The following is a 21,259-nucleotide window of genomic DNA, read 5'->3' as shown; positions in this document are numbered from 1 at the left end:
GAAGTGAAATAAATTGTGCATGCATACGTAATTATTGCAAATATAATTATAGTGTTTTCAACGCTGTTATGTAAATGTGTTTCTTATAATACATGCCATGAAATAATGAATAGAAACCAATAAAGTATATTATTGTATTTTAAAAGTTAGTATTTTCTGTCTTTTGTTTACTGATATATATGTAAAGAGTCTATGTGAATCAAATATTATTATATCTGAATTAAGTTAGGTACTTTTACTAAATACAGACTTTGCGGCAGGAATTTATAACAGTCATTTACTAATGGACGTGTTAAAGGCTTCTTTGATGATGATTTTATATTATTATGCAGTTATAAGGTTCATATGACCATTCCTACCGCAAGTAGTTATTTAAGTATTTAAAAGTAGTATTTGTTTATAAACTATTAATAAAGGTTATACACAATACAGGTACTCCCCTTTAAAATGTTCAGTAGTTCAGTTAACCAACAACATTCATGCATATTATTATTAATCATATTATATGTGTACCGGTTTGTATCCGTAAATAAACATTTGCAGTCACATGCTATCACCATGCATATGCTTTATTTACGCAGAAGGCTTGGGTATGTCTGAGTCTGGTGAAGGATCGATCTGTATTTATATTGGTGCCCTTATGGCATTATTCGAGAAGATACAAACGTATTTAAACATGTCTAATTATTATAGAACTGTAAAGGCTTATATACGATGTTCATTTATTTGCATTACGAATGCATAACGTACGTACCATTATGCTAAGGGTATAACAACTTGAATTCACAATGGATGAACACAAAAATCATGTGACCCCAAAAGTCACCCTCAACAATCATAATGGATGAAAAAACGTCTATTAAAGGTTGCGTATTGTAAATATATATTTACGGTTGTCGACAGCAGATATACACCAGATCTGAATGTATATTTATCCCATTATCAGACGTGCATTGTCGAAATAAACCACTGTTGAATATATTTTCCTTTATTTCGGCAATGCTGAAATATAGCTGTCACGCGCGGCGGACTCTTATATCAGTCATGTGTGGATGATGGTCATATTTCTCGGAATTAACTATAAAGTAATCAGAATTAGTAAAATCTAATCAGATTCAACAAAACAAACAATATTATACCAAGATGTTATATATTGTAAACACAAAACGCAACACAAACAGCAAAAACACTTTTTTTACTTATATTAAGTGCGCGTGCTCATGATGTCATTATTAACACTTCAAACGACAAAAGTCATGTTCTTTTCCGCTAAAGCTGCATGTTTTTAGTTTTTTTTCAATATTTCTTTAAAATCGGGGACGTAGATGTATGATAAACAGAAAAACAGGTTTTTTGTCTGATATTTTTGTAATATACCAGGCTCGGCACGAATAAAATAATAAAACAATGTTTGCTTAAAATAACTTTGGGATTTTCTGTGTAGTTCAAATGTCCTATTCTATTTTTAAAGAAATAATTGACGACTAAGAAACTTGATGGGATAAATCGAAAACTAGGTCGGTGCCGAATAAAGCGAAGTTTATTTTGCGAGGCTTAAAAAATCTGAACCACGAGCCTTGCTTTAATTCCCTCTTTTGCATAAATTATGGAAACTGATGAAACATAAATACTTTACTACGTATCTCACCAATAATAGCACGCATCGCACAAACAATTGCATAATTTAAACAAAACAAAACGGTCATATAAAAGTTTGATTACAGATACTGTGCTTTTGGATAGAACATACAATTTATAAACACATACCAAAATCACGTAGAAAATAATTTTTCATCACAGTATACTGTCAATAAATTGCAACATTATACCAATAAATTTGTACAACCATTAGACCCATCCTATTGTGCTATCATGTCTTGACAATGCTTTTCTCCCAGTAAACTCCTTCAATTTGATTCTGATTCTCAATTATGTGTACAACAAACCTATATTGTCGGTTCGTTTCATTTTATACAACGCCTTAATTTCACAATCTTATTTACAAAACAACATTTGCCGTCAAGTTACTTCGACTTTCAAAAAGCTGGTTGGAGTTATTATAGAGCAGGGATAATATTTGCGGGATTTTATAGTAGTGAGATTCCGTTTGAATCATTTGATGCGTTATTACCCTAAACAAATGTCTACCAGACAGATGTTTCATTCGCAGATACTGATGAATGTTTCCTCTACTTTTCGCAATAATTTTAGTAGAAATTTTTTTTTACATACGGAAAACTAACGAAAACACACTTTTAGTTGTTTCAAAATAAGACATTCTTATATTTAATATTTATTTGTATATACACTAACACAAAGTGAAGCTATAAACAAACCCAAACTACAAACGTAAGCTTTTTTCCCTATTGCCGTTAGCCAATCCACATCGAATTGCACTTATTGTATGTTTGCGTCAACTTTATTAAGCCTGTGCCGAAGCGTTCTCGGGAACTAAATTGCCCAGTTGAAAGTCATAGTCAAACTTATTCTCTGTACGGTCATGTCTATATTCACATTTAGTTGCAACCGTTATTCTGACATATTTTTCAAAGTTTAGTAAGTATGTTGGTCCATAACAGACTCCGTGATGATTATTTAAGTCTCAACAAAGATGTCAATTTCCATATGATTCTTCATAAACTTTTGTCAACCCAAGAGAATGAACAGTTATTCATATGTTTATTTGCGTCGGAAGGTTGTTAAAGGGAAAAGGTAGATATTCTTTAATTCATTATAGTAAGAAGCTCACGACACGATTATGGATTGTGCTTATTCGACATCGATCCATTCTTAGTTTTCGAGTTATACGCAACGCTATTTGCGGAACATGTTTGGAATCAGTTGGTCGTCTCAAATATATATAACAAAAATAATCAATCGCATCTGGCGTATAAATTTGCCATACTCGAAAGCTAACGATGTCGGAAAGGGGAATATCATCCGTACCCTTTTAACAAGTATTTCTTTGAGACTCGCTCTCAATAAAGCTAATAATGTAATAAACATATATATCAATAGAACAAACATATTAATCTGATCCTGCTGATCTTTATTTAAAATTGTTATATTTATCAGATATTAAAACATTACATTTTCAGCTAAGTTAATATTAATCACTCTTTGAGATCAATTTTTGTTACTTCAATAGCTTGGTTTGCAGTTCAAAACGAAATCAGTCATTAATACATGCTGGTATTAACATTATATTTTGTATAATTGGTTTTACTTTTATAAACAAAATTAGGTTTTAGTGCTGGTATTTGACAGCTCATAAATAATGTTGCATAAGTAAGTATCATATCAAATTCACCCTATATTTACAACATTTTGTGCTAATGCATTACAATTTAACGATATTCAACATTGTATTTCAATGTTACGTATTAATAATTTAATACTATAATACAACAAAATGCTTAAACATTAGTACATATACCGATATGTGTACACACATATGCTCAATAAACGTATGAAACTTGGCACATAAGTCTGTATATTGTTCAGTCAAAGTTGAGATAGGATGTCAGCAACAAGGTATTAACATATGTCACTAAATTGACAACTTGTAAAGATTTACAGACGATAGGGTTGATAACGCTATTACGCTAAAGTCTTTATTTGCACATACTCTATTTCCAGTTACGTTGAAGCTGCATTTATTCAGTGTACGACCCTCACATGAAATCTGCAAAAATTCGCCTTCACACACCACAAACACGGTGCCCACAGGACCCGGACACAATGCCAATATTTTCTTCTCTAACTGAACACATTTCGATGTGCCTCTCTTTGGGTCTTGCAAATACACTTTTTTGGACATCCTTTCAGCAGTCGCCAACATGTTAATACAGTGGATATATGCATAATTGCAACCCCATATGGGACTTTTTCTTACATAACCCGTCTTTACAAATGAGTTAAAGTCCTGCTCAATGCCGCCAATGGAAATCTTTCCGGCGCGTTCAGCTGCAAAACCGACCATAGTGGTAAAATCCAACTTACGTAAAGCATAGTACTGTACTTGTGTGTTGAACGAGCGTTTATGCTGCATTACGTTGTCATTTCGCACGGATATAATACAAACAGTCATATTATCTAATGCGACAGCTATTTCACTGTCAGACATACACACAACATCAAGCGGACGTGCCGTAAATAAAAACTTTTTACCGATCTTGTTCAACTTGTCGTTCATAATTTCACACGTTTTAGTTGCATACACTGCTACAAGTCTCCCATCTGGTAAGAAGTCCATTCCAGTGACAAAGAATTCCAATGTCGCCCTCGGCTCCAGACTCCATGTCGTTCTTGTAGTAGATGAATCTATACATATAAAACAGATTATAACGGAGTAATATTTCGAAGATCGAAACGCATTATAAATATTCGTTTGTGTTTCTTTTTTTACCGCTGCATTAAACAATGCAGCAAAATGTAATAAAACTGTATTACAGAAATAAATTAATACGTTTGATATGTAAACAGCGAATGTGATGTCAATTATTGCATGCTAAATTAATAATAAAACAACTAGTTATCTAAGCATTCGTTTTTTCGCTATTATCATAACACATTTAATTTTCAGTGTTATTAAAATATGAATAATTATTTTTTTTCATTAAAAAATAATATTTCATGAAACGATAATTAATTTAAAGATATGGTATTTTCAAATAACCATTTGTAATTTGTATGTCTAAAGGAAATATCATCTTCCAGGTTAGGCAAATTAAATTGTAATTGAATGGACAACTTACACAACTTTATACAAAACGAGCCTGTTATAAATGCCAGCATACTGAAGTTATTGTTGACACAAACCATTTGTACATAACCTATACTACTGCACTTTTGCAATATTTCACCCTTCATTGTAATTTGCACAACTCCACTTTTGCAAATCACCAACACACTGTCCGCAGAACCCTGGCATAATGCATATATCTTATCATCAACCTGCACATCTGTGGATGTACTCGTCTCAGTATCATGTAGAAATAGTTTGCTGTTGTTAAATGTCAGAAAAGTGTGTCGACTAGGCATGTACACACACTTGCAATCATTTGGAGTGCACATACTAGTATAGTCTCTCTTTTTAAGAGATTCAAAGTCTTCCTCCATACCGTATATTGTGATTTTTCTCGCGTGATTTGATGTATCACGTGTAAATCCAACTAAAGTGCTGTTGTCAAGCTTACGTAAAGAATTGTAGGTTACACTTGTTCTGAACATGCGTGTCTCCCTCATGACACAGTCCTTTTCGACGTCAAAAACGCATACAGTTTGGTTATCAAGTGTCACGGCAATTTGACTGTCTGACATGCACACAACTCCTAGTGGAATGTTTCGAAGCAAATACCTTTTGCCGATCTTTATCAACTTGTCGTTCATGATAATACATTGTTTATTTTTATACACCGTTACAAGTCTCCCATCAGGCATGAAGTCCATTCCAGCCACTTCCAGCAATTGAATTGCGATCAGTGGCTCCAGCTTCAACGTGTTTGATGTTGTTTTCGAATCTATAAAATAATGCAAGAACTGAAAGACTCAACCACTTTACATTTGGCCCTTTCGGGGATTATTTTTAAGTTCCATCATAAGTTATCAAAACATGTTTCCGCCATATTGGTATTAAACGTGTTCAATAATTAAAATGCGTTTGCCGATGTCACAGAATATATTTATTTGCAGACTTTCAGATCGTATATAAATATCGTGACTGCGGTTTTCACGTTATCAAAACCATACCAATGTTAAAATATAGTTTGTTATAAATGTTTATGGAATATGTTTATAAACAATAGCCAGTGATATCGTTCGAAATATTCGTTGATTTTGAGGGTTTATGGGCTTTTAAAATATAAATACAATATTAAGGAACAAAAATGCTCAAAATCAACGAATATCATGAAAATAGCTCGTAAAATAAAGTTAACCCATAAAAAGGGCGTTCCTTAAAGCAATAGCCAAACTTCCAACGCTAGATGTGGTATGGTAACATAGATTTAACGAGATACAAAATGCTCGTTTTTATTTTAGTGTTGCTCAATATATTCCATTTTAATTTCCCGCATCGATAACTATTCATACGACATACGAACACTAACTTGGTACATGAACATGTGTTGAATATATTGTCTCGCATAAGATCCCACACAAAAGAGCATCTTGAATCTTGTTATATCACTAAGGAACGCTAAGTTTGGATGGGTTGACTTTATTTGTCGAAATATTGTTCGAAATATACGTTGATTTTGAGGGTTTATGAGCTTTTAAGAAGATACGAAATGCTTTTTGTGGGACAATACCATTGCTTGAGATCTCTCGCGGAAACAAAACGAGTGATTACCGGAACGAAAGATAACATACTGAAGGATGAAAAAACAGACAGAGCGACGGACAAAGGGATATCACGTAGTAAGGAAACGACTACTAGGGATATTCGTTTCAGACCCAGGAACGCCATAAAAAATAGAAGGACGAACAAAGCGACTATATGCTACCCCCTTTTCGGGAGTCAAAGATCTGTAAAATAAATGTTTATTGATATATTTTGTTTGGGAGTTGGGGGGGGGGAGCATACACCTATCGGTTCGCTTTTTGATAATCAATAATGGAAATCAGTAAAAACACGTTTATAATGCTTTTGATCGATAATCTGAATACGCTTATTACTACATTAGCGTAATGTAAGTTGATGTCAACGCCCGTCCTGGTCTATCAGTAATGCGTTATCTTTTACTCCTCAAGATCCGATGAAAGCAAGATAAACTTATATGTTGTTGTTTCAATTATTTGAGCATACTCATAATACTAAAGTTTCGTTAGTAAAATGTGTAATGTCATTTTTCTAAAATATAAAAATATGCAAACAATTTATCTTTCAAACGTGACGTAAGAAAACGGAATTTCGTCCAAATATGTGGTTTAACAAAAAGTTCAAGACGTTGAAAACACTTGCTTTTAACAAAATAAAAATAGCTTTAACGTTATTTTAAATAGAATGTCTTATTCAAATAATAACCTACCTTTCGTGGTTTCGTGGTTTCTTGGATACATTTCTTCTCCTGACACCTGTCCATTATTTATATCCACAATATCCTGACTACCGACTATGTCATGTTTGCCGGGTTTGTAAACGCAGTGTGGATTTTTGCACGTTTCACAAAGAAACTCATCACAATTCTCGCAAAAATATGAAGCAGTTTTAGTTATGTTGCTTTTCATACAGGGATCGCACGACTGTGTTACGGACAATTGACCGATAAAATCTCCAGCATTTTCCCGTTTCGAATCCGTCTTCTTCTGAATCCCCGTTGCATTTCCCATTGTTATAATCGCGTATTATCTTCAGTTTAATCTTGAACTGCTCAAAAGATACACGAATGAATTATATAAATGAAGAGTTACAGCAGGTTTCTTTGTTTAAAATATTTACGTATTAAACGTTCGTTTAATACCATAAGTGGGAATAAGTCATTTTATTTTCATGACTCGATCATCCACTCATAAACTTTCAAACTGTATATTCCTTATAAATAATTATCTACGTTCGCACTATACGTATTTAGCTGTTCCTATATCTGGTTTTTAATTCACGTTCTATCCAGGATCGTCTTGATTCATAAAGAAATAATCATATATTTAAAAAAGGCGAATTCCACAAGTTATTTATTCATACAGCTGCCTTTTATATGAAAGATCGACTTTTCAGTCCAAAATTCAATAGATTTGAAAAAGGACATTTATAAAATGTAAACCTTACATTATCTATTCAATGCACGTATCGAGCAAACTCAATAGTCTTCGCTCAATCTCAATAAAAAGCATAATGGTTATATTCGGAAAGCGGATTCAGTCAGTTCGGTAATACGATTAAGCAATATTTACAATCTACATCAGAACGATATGCATTAACTTTAAGAAACTTTTCAGGATTTTTATAACTTTTTATTGCATAAGTATGCCGTAAACTTATAAAAAAACAATAAAAATCGGACTTCGGACAATCTGGCTTGTTTTTAAAGTTCACGGCATTTTATAAAAAAAAATATTGATGATGATATGATGATGAGACAAATGTCTTTTAGCGACACACGGATAATCATGAATTCGACTTTTATACCTTTATGGTGAAGATATATTACAATTCCTATTCCTCCAGGTATTAATATATATGACCTGTCTTTCATTTGAACATTGAAATTTGCCACTTAATCCTTTCGTAACAGGGCTATTTTGAATTTATCACAGATCGTCATGTTCTTCAGACATAAGCTTAATTACTTTTTAATGTTATCTATTCCGCATAGTAATACTTAAACAAGAGAAAATTAATAAGTATTACACTAACTTCATCTGATGACTACATACTGTTCTTTTTCAGTTGATCGATTTCTGTTTGAAACTATCCTAGTTGTATGTATACTTTACAATTGATTGAAATTCCTAATTTCCTCACGTTGAATGTGCGCTGTTTGAGCAAATTTGCCCATAAGTATTTTATTTAATTTTATCCGCCGCGATCCAAATTCATGATTTATCATTAAATATCGAACGTGTCATGGCCACGTTGGATTTATTGGATGTTTTGTTTCAAGAAATACATTTTCTTACAGTAAATGTCAAACCCTATTATCGGATAATACTTTCGATTTCAAACTGTACATTTGAACATTTTTAAATTATAATAAAATATTGTCCACACCGTAATTGATTCGCTTCTTGTTAATACAATTATTGGTTTAGTAAATGATGACGATATAAAAGTGCAATAAAATAGCCAAATTAAGTTAAACAATGTTTTATCTTGCTCACCTGAATCGAAAGATCACAAGTGATTGCGCATGTGCCAATACCTTATATGGTATACTAAGCACCTGACGTCAGAACGTTATTGTAACAAGGTATATACACAATAAATCTCTGTTTGAGGTTATACTAAAACGCTTATACGAATCTTTTTGAGTTTACTTATCACGTTTGGACTAAGTGTATTCATTACCACAATAACCATCTTAGTATAAGGTTCAAACATAAACAAAATTCCAATTAAATTACGTTCCATTTTCTTGGGATAAAATGATTATTTAAGAGACAAATGACGTGACCATTCCTGCTTTACACTGCGTGTCGTATTCCGATCGGTTTTGTCGAACATTCTCCACATTCGCAGAGCAGAAGTAAGAAGTATGTGTGTCGGGTGTTGTTTTCATTAATTAAAAATCACTTTTGGTATTCTTACTGGCCGCATCTCATGACACAAGTACTATTTTATTTACAATGAGTCCTCGTTGAAATCACTCCGACGTTAAGGGCGTACATGTATTTAGGAAGGCCTTACCCTGAGCCAATTGATTTCTTTGTATGAACCTCTATCAAAAGGCGACCATAAAGATGAGCGTCTTGTGTTGCGTAAGTTACCACGATTTTCGTCTTCGTAGTGAACAGAAAGTTCTTAAACAGTAAAGACAGAATATGCACAACTGGGTTCTACCCTTTACAAGCATGTCTACTTCAACGCCATTTTGCATGCATTTCGCATTAAGATTTTCATCATTGTCTTCGTACTACTGGCATGTGAGAGTATCACGTATTTGATACCTTTTGTGCCGCGGCGAAAGTTGAGAGCATACATGTTTGCATTAATGGGATAAACTGATTCTTTTACTAAAATAATTTCTTTTGCCACACATTCGTCTTTGTGTTTTTCGAAGTGTATGCGGTCCTCCCGGGCCAAAGGTCGTTTTATGTGAAGACTCGGAGTGTGTCCCAGCACTCCGACCTACTGCTTACTAGACGAACGAATGTTGGGACGAGTTTCGAATTAGAGCTGCAACTTTAAGCTATTAAGTGTTTACTAAAAGTTTTCAATTATGGTGTGTCCTTACGCTGTGGTGAGAATCGTAGCATCCGGAGGAAACCCACCTGCCCGGTAAGGTGACCACCTACCAAACTCACATGCACCGGGATAAGGAATTAAAACGGGTCGCAGAAGTGAGAAGCGCATGTACCAACCACTACGCTAACTGGACACACATTTATGTTTCTTTTATGAATGTAAATATAAGATTGTCTTCATTTCTCAGTGACGATATGCATGTTATCATTTATCATATGCAAAAGGTCGCCATGGTGTAGTGAATATGGTGTCCGCCAAACGACCGGGATGTCAAGTGTTCGATCCCCATCGGGGGGGGGGGCGTTATCTCGATCTCCTTTAAATACAGCAGGTACTGATTCTACCCAAAAACGGAACTTGGTACCGTTTCAATAGGCCCAATGCTTAAGATTGCAATCGAGCTTTAATACGTTTAAACTAAATCATAGAAGTTAAACTTTAAAATTATATTGTTTTGTATACTGATAAACCGACAGTTGTACATTGAAAACTATTTCTTACTTACTGTACGATAATCAAACATATCTCAGTTTAAGAACATATGGCACGTATTCTTTACACAGATGGCATAGCCAGTCGTAGGTCATAAAGTTTAAACCGCTTGGTTTCAATCCGTAGAACTTCCGTCTGCCATGCTAAAGCGCATGCGTAATATGAGCCTTAATATTTTCAATAAAACTCAGTTTATTATAAAAGGCACTCTGCCAATACAAACATCCAGAGATTTAATAATACTACTCGCGATTAATCGAACACTAGTCCATTAAAGGAGATACAAAATGCGACTAGTTGATATGCCCGTGGAATTTTCTTTTATGTATTGGTTAAAACACTTACATAAACAACCAATGACTTACAATAGCGAAAGATGCTAAGCGCGTTTTATGTAGCAATCTTGAGTGAACAACGCAGATTTATACAGTTGCCTATCAGTCAGTATACGTGCTAGCCTCTCGCTATACTGGATGTTCATTATGTTTGTTTTAATCTTTGATACACAGTTTAAAAAAGATAACAAAGGTAGAATAAACATTCAAATAAGAAATTGTATTCTGTTTCAACCTAATTTTCTTTACACAGTAGGCATAGCCTTTCTTAAGTCATTAAGTTTCTTAACCGCCCGGTTTCAATCCGAAGCGACAAGGTGTCTGTTCTTATTTGAGAAAAGTAAGATCTTTAAGGGCTCTTTTCACGTTTTGGTAAATTGACGAAATGTAACAAAAATGTTTCAGACTCGCACATTTTCGTTGAAGTTATGATATTTGTGAGGAAACAGTAATATTTACCATGCTCTAAAATATCCATTACATGCATCTTTTGACGATTTAAAAACCTGAAAATTATAAAGCGTTGCAACGCGAAACGATTAAATTATTTGGAGACTTCTGTTGTTGTCGTTAAATTTTGTTATATTACGAGGATTGCTTATATAAAGTTCAAAATAACTCATTGTATGAGCATGGATGACCGCTTGGTCTAAGCGATAGACTTTTACTCAAGGGGTCAGTAGTTCGAGCCCAGTTTAGGATTACTTGTTCTTTCTTTAATTTATGAATAATTGTAAATAAAATGTGTTATAACATGTTCAAACACGTCAAGAGCATTATAAGAGATCATGAATTCCTGCAAATCGTGAAAATTGTATATATTTAACGCATTAAAATGTTCCCTCCTCTTCATTGAAAGTGCATGATTTCAATCATACTTATCAAATAAGATAGTATAAACAGAGTTGCATAATTATGATTTTGAAATAAAACTACGTTATTGAAAAAAATATTCGGATATACATTAAACTTAGGAATTAAATTAAAAATCACATCTGTAATACCCCCTACACGCCAAAATATAATAATCAATAGTTAAAAATAAAAGCAATACTAATTATCATTATCATCTTCCTTATCATCATAATTAATGTTATTTATTCATCTTTGTTACCATTGTCATTTTCGTCTTATTATGATTATCATCATTATCATGATAATTAGCACATTTGCCCTTATACTCATCATTGTCAATTCATCGCCATCGCTTTCAACATTATTATCAACATCCCCCTCCTCCTCATGATCATCATTCCTCCTCTTGCTGCTGCTGCTCCTCCTCCCTCTCCTCCTCCTGTTCCTGCTCCTCTTCATCATCAACAACATCAACATCAGTTCTAGCAGCAGCAGGATCATACTTATCGTCATCATTATATACACAACCAACATCAGCACTAGCAAAATCTTCAAAACAACCGGGATGACGATTATCTTTTAGAAAAGAGATATTGCTTAGTCAACTTTTAAAGTTCTCGTTATAAATCCTAGTCTATCATGATCAAACAATGGTTGACCCTTGTACTAAGGCTGTCTATGAAACATGTTTTCAAGAACATGGACATTTTTTACCGTGAAACATAAGTATTTATGGTCATAATAATTGACGAACCATGGCCGACCTCGGTACTAAGGCGGCAATTAACCACTCGGCTCTTGTTTGAACACGGTATTTTACATGACCATGAATAATGAATTATCATGGTCATGATAATCATGACCAAACAATTGCTGAGGCTGTGTTACGATAACGCGGCGTTTGTTCAGACGCTCATTAAAACAAAAACTAGCGGAGAGTTTAAAGAAAATACGGTGTTCTGAATTTACGCTCGTAATTAATATGTTCTCGCTGGTAGGGTTCAGTGTGTGTGCTGTGTGATTTGCAAAAATCGTTGCATTCGTTGACCCAGGAAATGCGACAAGCTCAGTCACCAGCGAATAATGATAGACGATTAATGAAAGGCCTACTTATTACCGCACTCTTGTTGTTAGAAAATAGCAAATGCGAGTAATTTTATGCGCCGACAAATCGTCAGTTATTTTGTGGTATCGCCTAATTAAATAGTTTAATATTGACAAATGCAAAGGTAACTGGGTGCTTTATAAAGAAACATAATTTATAGTCAAACGTAAAGCTAGATACTTAGGACAAATTATCTATGGATCTAATAAGTCTGACATTAACTACTCCATTGTTGAATTCTGATGGCAGTTTTCAGTATGGCGGACAAATAGTGTACAACACATTCAATCATTTTGTATCTATCACGCGATACTAAGAAGGACATTTATATATTTAAAATACATATTTATAAAAATAAAGATCATATACTATGCCTGTACTTATTCCTGAATGTTGACCGAAATGGTTAAATTAATGGTGGAATAGAACTGTTAACGTTAACCAACTACTTAGTAGTAAGGTTCGGACAAGATTTACTGCTTTTACCGAATATCATACTGTTCATGTTTTATAACTGCTTTTAAAGTACATTCCATTATAGTCAAAAAACGTTACATGTATTGGGTCTGATAGGTATATGGATCCTAGGGTGACGGTTTATCGTAACTCCTTAATGCATTTGATACTTAGTAAGATGGTTCCCGATGTATTTTTTGTGGTGTTACACATAACTTGTAAATCATTATACATTTTGAGTCCTGTTCACTTACTTTTGCACTCGATTATTTCGAAGTAAGTAGTAACTTATCATGGGAATGTTATCTCTATTATAATTTAGAATGCACCATATATTTTCGTTCGTTATAATTAATAGAAGATACGGACATGAAATACCCCCGTCTACCTCAATAAACCACTTTTCTACTTGGGTATTGCTAGTTCTTATCCGTTAGTTAGTTTTAGGGAGAAAGGAGTTAACCATGTATGTTATGTGTCAAAGGAGTAAAGATGTAGACATTATTTAAGTATAAAACATAAAACATCAACAAATGAATTATCAATGAAATTCAAGTATCAACAAGCTAGTACTGGTTCTTGAACACTGCACAACCCAGTTATACAATCTATGAAATTTCATGTTGGTACGTATGATAATTTTCGAGTTGTGTACCGGACTAGCAACCCGAAGGCCGCAATGGTAATAGCCTAGCAAAAATTGTGTCATTACTGCTATCTAAGTTAATACAACATATTTTCACAAACCATCACGTCATTATCAGTACATTTAATACATTCACGGGCTAGGGAGTGCACAAGATAATGAGCGACCTATAAATAAAAGGTAAATAAACCAAGTATTTGACAATGGGCTGTACCTGTGTTTTTTTATTAATTTCTCTATGTCTACTTTATTGTGTGTTCTAATAATAGATGGCGCATTAAACAACAAAACGTATTAACTGGTGTTTTATAAGGTCATAATTTAATGTATTAGAGTATGATTTCTAAATGTATATGCAAAATGTTTGGCAAAGTTCTGTATTGACGTCATGACAAGTACCTGTGCGCAGTAATTGTGTGACTTAATCCTCTTCTTAATCTTCGGTCATTACCTCCGCTGTTATCTTTATTTATCTTAATGTGAATTAAAAACAAATAGGAATCAACTTACTCAATTGTTGTTAAAGAACACATTTTTTCTGACATATACATTCATACCTATAGAACTGAACGGCGAGTATTAATTACACATTTATATTAAAGGTGTCTTTTTCAAAGATTTTGGCATGTATTGATGTTTGTCATTTAATGCTTTATATTGATAAATGTAAACTTTGGATCTTAAAAGCTCCAGTAATAAAAATAAAAATAAATTTAAAAAAGGAAAAAAAATATCCCTCAACAGGCCTCGAACCACTGACTCCAGGAGTCCTTGAGTAAAAGCCTCCCATTTAGACCGCTCGGCCATTCGTGCTCATACAATGATGGATGTATTTTGTACTTTATATACGCAATCCTCGTTGTTTCACAAAATATAACGACAACCACAGAACTCTCCAAATTATTCAATCGTTTCGCGTTGCAACGCTTTATAATTTTCAGGTTTTTAAATCGTCAAAAGATGCGTGTAATGGCTATTTAAGAGCATGGTAAATGTTCAGTATTACTGAACATTTGGTTTTGATTAAATGTATGTTTAGCAATAAATAATATTTTAATAAATAAAGTCAGTTCATAATACGGTGTTTGCTTATGGATTAGACAAATGTTACAATTGTACCACCATTGTACGTAGCATTACGTTTATGACAATTATCGGTACCACACGCTAATTATTTCCTGTTTTGGTACAGCAAGTGTGATTTTATATTTCCATCGTCTGATCATTTTCATTTCGCAGCATGTCCGTTTAAGCCTGTGGACCTTATCTTCGTCCTTGATGGTTCTGGCAGTGTACTTCAGGAAAACTTCAACAAACAATTAGCCTTCGTTTCGAACTTCACTCATCAATTCGAAATCGGACAGAACAAAACTCGCGTTTCCTTGGTGACTTTTGGGACACAGGTGAAAAATGAGTTTTACTTGGACAGATACTATGATAAAAGAAGCCTTATCCATGCTATCGAGCAAACGCATTATCTAGACGAGGAGACAATGATCAATTTAGGTCAGTTTGTTAAGTTTTCCAAATAACACAGTAAAGCATTTAGATACAATCAATGTAATTTCATTTTTTAACACCTTGGATATGCCTTTTGAGTTTCTTCTTTATCTCAATAGTTAATTCATTTCTAGCACTCGACCATGTTCGCCAACAAATTTTATCCCCAAACCATTGCGCTGAAAGGTACGTTTTAAAATTTGTTTGTGTTCTTACGGATGGACGTTCCACTGTCCCTGATGCAACAAGAACGGCGGCAATTCAGTTGAAGGTTCTCATGTATACTATATTTGATACGAAACTTACAATACGCAGCGGCTCTCCACTTTATTCATTGAAAGTTTTTTTCTTACCAATTATTTACATGTAACGTGTTTTTGTGCATACAAAGATATTTCCAAAATTAAACGGTTTAATACGTATATGTCGCGCGGTTGTTTATAATGATTATAAAATGTTCCACGCCAGGAAAAAAATACGTTCAAGTTGTATCCGAAAGACGTATTTTCTTATTTCAAATTTACTAAATTATTGAAAACATAAATTGCATGTTCTTTTATTTTAATTATACATGTTTTATAAGGTAAAACGTTGTTTCTGGCGAAATTAAGCAAATACTATACTTTAATCAAATGCGTAGAGAGAGAATATATTAATTCTCTTCGTGCTTTTGTTAACTTGTCGACCACATCTTTCTTATTTTATTACAAAAATCCAAACGTCACCGATGTTGCAATTGGCATTGGAGATCATGTTGAGTACAATGAACTCCTTGCTATCGCTAGTGATGCCAACCACACATTCCGGGTCGCAAATTCCGACGCTTTAAGTTCAATCAAAGCAGAACTCACTTAGAAAACTTGTAACGGTAAGCAGTATTGTAACAAAACGCTAAATGAACATTTGATGTTCGTAAAAGCGAACAGATGTTGTCCTAGATGTGTAGGCAATCGGTAACTCACATACAAAATAGACTGTAGATATAATTGCATGTCTATTTATGTGCCTGGAGTTGCATCGCTCCTTTGTTTCAAACATTATTTGGGTGATAACAAATCTCCAGTTTGTAAAGCATTTAATGTTATTTAAAAACCACTTAATTAATTTGTTTTTTAGACAATCATATTAATTGCTAAATTAAAAATATACATATAAAACTTGCTATCAAAAAACCAGCATTTAAGGCTTTCTTTTTTGCTTTGGTATATTTTCTATATTTTCTCTCTATTTTCGGTATGCGTTTCGATAAACGTATGAATAGTAATTCATATCTAACCATTACATCGAATTACTCTTTGACGCCGAAATGAGCATAAACGACGTTATTTTGTCGTCACGTATTTTTCGAGTTCTAACAAATTTATTTAATTTTTGATAGAAATTGCCAAGATTCGAACGAGATTTTCTATGCCTCAAAGAGTAAAACTATTTTATTCCCCTTTTCATTCCGAGCTATCGTAGCCGAGTAAGTAAAACTATGTTTCTGTGACGTAATGTAATTCAGAAATTATTGTTTTATATAATCATAAAATTCAAGTAAAAAAATTAATGGTCTTTCATTCGTTCAATATGTCTACCATTTATATATCTGTGATAATTATGAACCAAATATGAATACCAAAAAGACTAGTTTAACGTTATTTTAAACAAACATTTCAGATGCGTAAAATCTTTACTAAACGTTCAAGACATTTCAATTATGTGTAGGTTTGTTTTCGACTATACTCTGTAATCTACCAAAGCCCCGTTCAATCGCTGGCACAGTGCAAAAAAGCCGCATAACATATTTAAAAAATAAAAGTATGCTTCAATTAAATCTTTAACATTATAACCAGTGACTAGATAGCAAACACATATCACAACGTAGATTTATATACTATTACTGTTGTTAATTCAAGTTCGATAATTATTCCGTAAGGTGTAACGTTCCGAATGCACAAGCGAAAACAAACTTCTTACACACAACTGCAAATCATTTGTTTACTCAAAAATTGAAATAATGAATATGACGATTAATCAATGACGTCATCTTTGTCATTGATGCTGGTTTTCTAAAGACTCAATTAATGTATTTCCGATGTACGAATTTCTTATTGTTTAGTTATAGTTGATGGTTCTTGGTCGTCGTGGTCACATTGGTCATATTGTGACGTCACGTGCGCACACGGTCACACACATCGGACACGCACTTGCACTTATCCAGCTCCCGCCCTCGGGGGTCAGAACTGCGTTGAAGCGAACCAGGAAAATAGAGTTTGCAATCTTGCAAAATGTCCAGGTAGATATTTTAATGCACATTCTCTTTTTTAGAAATTTATTGGAGTGTTTTCAGAAATGAAGTGACAAAATAGAACATGAAAACAACACTTAAATTAAGTAATTAAAATTGTGTGCCGGATTTTTTTTATCAATATATTATGTATCTAAATTGTTGTATTTGAGGTACTTGTACATAAACATTTCGGTTTAACACAATTTATCATTTTTTTGAATGGTGATTATTAAACAATATAATGTATTGCTAAATTCAATAATTCGATTTACAAACATTGGTTGTTTTTCACTTATGTAATATATCTATCTGAAAACGTATATACACTTTAAACGTATTCTTTATTACTCCGGTGTTCGAAATGGCAGATGATCCGTCTCTTGATCACCTTGGTAATCAAGCATCTGTACGTCAGTCTGTGGTTTCATTTGAAGACTTATGAATGCATTGAGGTCAACTGTCGACATCGGACTGACGCGGTACACACTATGAGAACGAAACCTCACATAAAAGTTCAGATGTCGGCATTCTCCCATTTAACAAAACCCAAATATGCTGCGATACGTCGGAATTCAAATGTTTCAATGTTCAATTGGATATGGCGCGATATTCAGATAATATCTTAATGTTTGATATACAGTAGCAACACTACAATAATTAAAATTTCAGAAATCTACCTTCGATCTGACCTTAGTGACATTTTTTCGATGTCATCGTAATTCTTGCAAACATTTTGGAATTTCGAGCAAAAGAAACGTCATTGATTATTAAACCTTCGAAATGGCAGATGATCCGTCTTTTGATCACCTTGGTAATCAAGCATCTGTATGTCAGTATGTTGTTTCATTTAAAGAGTCATGAATGCATTGAAGTCAACTGTCGACATCGGACTGACGCGGTACACACTATGAGAACGGAACCTCAGATAAAGGTCCAGATATCGGCATTCTCCCGTTTAACAAAACCCAAATATGTCGCGATACGTCGGACTTTAAAGGTTTTAATGTTCAATTGAATATTGCGCGATATTCAGATCATATCTCAATGTTCCACTAGCAAAACTAAAATAATTAAAATTTCAGAAATCTACCTTCCAACTGACCTTAGTGACATTTCTACGATGTCAACGTAACTCGTGCAAACGTTTTGGGATTTCGCGCAAAAGAAACGTCCCTGGTTATTAAACCTGTGATCAATTACTGATCCTATGGCATCAAAGTACTTTAATAGTATCTTAACGATGTTTTCGTTACACTCTTTTAATTTCAGGAATTATTAATCTTATCTAAAGATGCAGCAATATTATCTGACAGATATCACTTCTGAGCACCATGTTGAAATATTAAAAGTTTGATGACGTATCAAAGAGCATCAACTCATCAATGTTTTCTAGAAGACATATGATGAGAGTAATGTATATTGATAGACCTTAAATTGAAAAATAATATGGTGCTTATTGTATGGTTTGCACTACAATACTTTGCAAGTGAAACAATACCATTGAATCACTCTGTATGTAAGTAGGTTTTCATTAAATATTGATTATATTGTACGAAGTTACCCCGCAATTATTTTCTTTATTCCTATGTATGTTATGATACTGCGTTATTTGAGCACACCAAGCAGATATTTCATTTTTTAGGAGTTTGGTCCCCATTGTTCAATGACCAGTGCTCGGTGACATGTGGAAACGGGAGCCTGGCACGTGTACGTCACTGCTCCACTGGTCACGTCGAGGATTGTGTGGGAAACAGCAGCGAAATAGTTCACTGTCAGGAAATGTCTTGCAAAGATTAATTTTGTTTGCCAAGAATTGTCTACCACTGACTTAAAGAACGTTGTGGTAGCAAAAAAGACTGAATAATTTAATGTCATCTATAAAATGAAACGTCTACAAATATGTATACACAGTTCAGAGGTTATTGTCAACTATTACTAAGGACTGCTATATTTAAGTGGATGGGTCCTGGTCATCTTGGTCACCATGGTCACACTGTGATGTCACATGTGCAAATGGTCACATACATCGGACACGCACATGTACGAACCCAACTCCCGCCCTCGGGGGTCAAAACTACTCTGGAATCAACCATGAAACAAGCACGTGCACGCTTGCACAATGTCCAAGTATGATTTAAGATTTCAATTTATCTATTCATTAATTTAGATATTAGTTAAATAATAAACGTTTTCTATGAGATGCATAATGAACCATTCTCACCGAATTTGACCGAACACATTTAGACCGATTGTTTTGTGTTTTTTAAACGATGTAGATATTGCTTGGATTTTATAACTCAATTTATCAAAAAAGTATAAGTTAAATAATAACTGTTTGGATGAAATATATTATGAATAATTAAAACCTGATTTGACCGAACAAGAGTCAGAATATGACTGTATTGTGCTTTACAACGATGTGGATATTGGTTAAGGTTGGAGTAAGTGGTTCCTTGGCGACTGCTCAGTGACCTGCGGTAACGGGACCCTGTCAAGGGTGAGGATGTGTTCTTCCGGGTATGACGAGGACTGCCCTGGGTCTGCCTTTGACACCGTGCCGTGCTCTAAACCGCCTTGCTGACGCAATTGCACTTATAAAATTCAAAATGTATGCATAATATTAAGAAATTAAAGGTTTCCAGTAGATAAAAACATCTCGTTAAAGTTTGTTGTATTGTTTTGACAGCTATGTCAATTTGTTTGAAATTATCGCTCGCAAACGTAAAGCTAAAACTCTGAAAAATGTCACTCTATACGAAAACAAACGTATCAGGCAAAGTTGATAAAAAATTAATAGTTTAAAACAAGTTAAACTCAAATCAGAAAACACCGCTATATTGAAATTGTGTGAACCTAAGTATGTGAGAATGTTGGAAGTAATAACGTTTAATAGGGGTGTTTAGTGTTAAGACATACATATAATTTATTGAAAGTGTCATTAAAAAGTGTTATAAGCAATAAATCAAGCAATCGGTTATGTAATTGTATTCATCTTTTCAATAAATTAAAACGATTTGACAAAACTTTAAAATAAAAACAGATGATATTGGGTAAACATGTTATTACGACAAATATTTTAGTTTGAATACACATTCATTCGATAAGACATAATGATGTTGTAATATAATAATGAAGAAAAAACTAATTTTTAATCTCACTTTCACTTACAGTTCAAAGTTCAAATGGTATTTTGTACGTGGGAAAAAATTGCAGTCACCGCGTTCGGTGCTACTTTGAGACCGACATGTGTAGGTGGAAGGACACATTTCCAGGCGTTACTTCCAAAAGTAAGATCAGGTTATATGCATATCTGAACAATATGGACAATTTTCGAATGACCCTCTCGTAATTTTTCAATCAAAGGTACAAGGTAAGTTGGTCAACATAATTTTCATATTGCAAGGCCATTGTAATATAAGTTGATAAAACACGTATGTATATATAAACTGTTCATGAACTGCGTTTACAAAAATTCAGAAATAGCAACTATAATCAGAAAACAGTAATTATTTTTTGTACTTATAAATTTCCAGTGCGTTTGTTTTTCATTATGTATAAGGCTTTTACTCGCCAAATGCTCTATTATGCGCAGACTAGAAATATGATACAGCCTTTTAAGCTGATAAACAGACTTGATTTATACACGTTGCGACAAAGATTGAGTAATAACTGTAATACAAATAGTATTTTTATT

General features: G+C 33.7%; 2 protein-coding genes across 3 annotated transcripts in view; one reads left to right on the top strand and one right to left on the bottom strand.

Annotated features, from left to right (window-relative positions):
* Positions 1 to 20,167, top strand: part of LOC127836244 (thrombospondin-2-like) — a 160,591-nt gene extending 140,424 nt beyond the window's left edge. The window contains exon 4 of the mRNA XM_052362733.1: positions 20,001 to 20,167. Coding sequence (XP_052218693.1) covers positions 20,001 to 20,146 — 146 coding nt within the window. The 3' untranslated portion in view covers positions 20,147 to 20,167. The remainder of the gene's footprint in view (positions 1 to 20,000) is intronic.
* The window catches only part of LOC127836235 (uncharacterized), a 478,549-nt gene that overhangs the window by 373,633 nt on the left and 83,657 nt on the right, over positions 1 to 21,259 (bottom strand). The window lies entirely within an intron of this gene.

This window comes from Dreissena polymorpha, chromosome 6 (assembly GCF_020536995.1).
Source record: "Dreissena polymorpha isolate Duluth1 chromosome 6, UMN_Dpol_1.0, whole genome shotgun sequence".
Taxonomy (NCBI): Eukaryota; Metazoa; Mollusca; class Bivalvia; order Myida; family Dreissenidae; genus Dreissena; species Dreissena polymorpha.
Note: the sequence above shows the minus strand (reverse complement) of the source record. Positions and strands in the feature narration are given on the sequence as shown.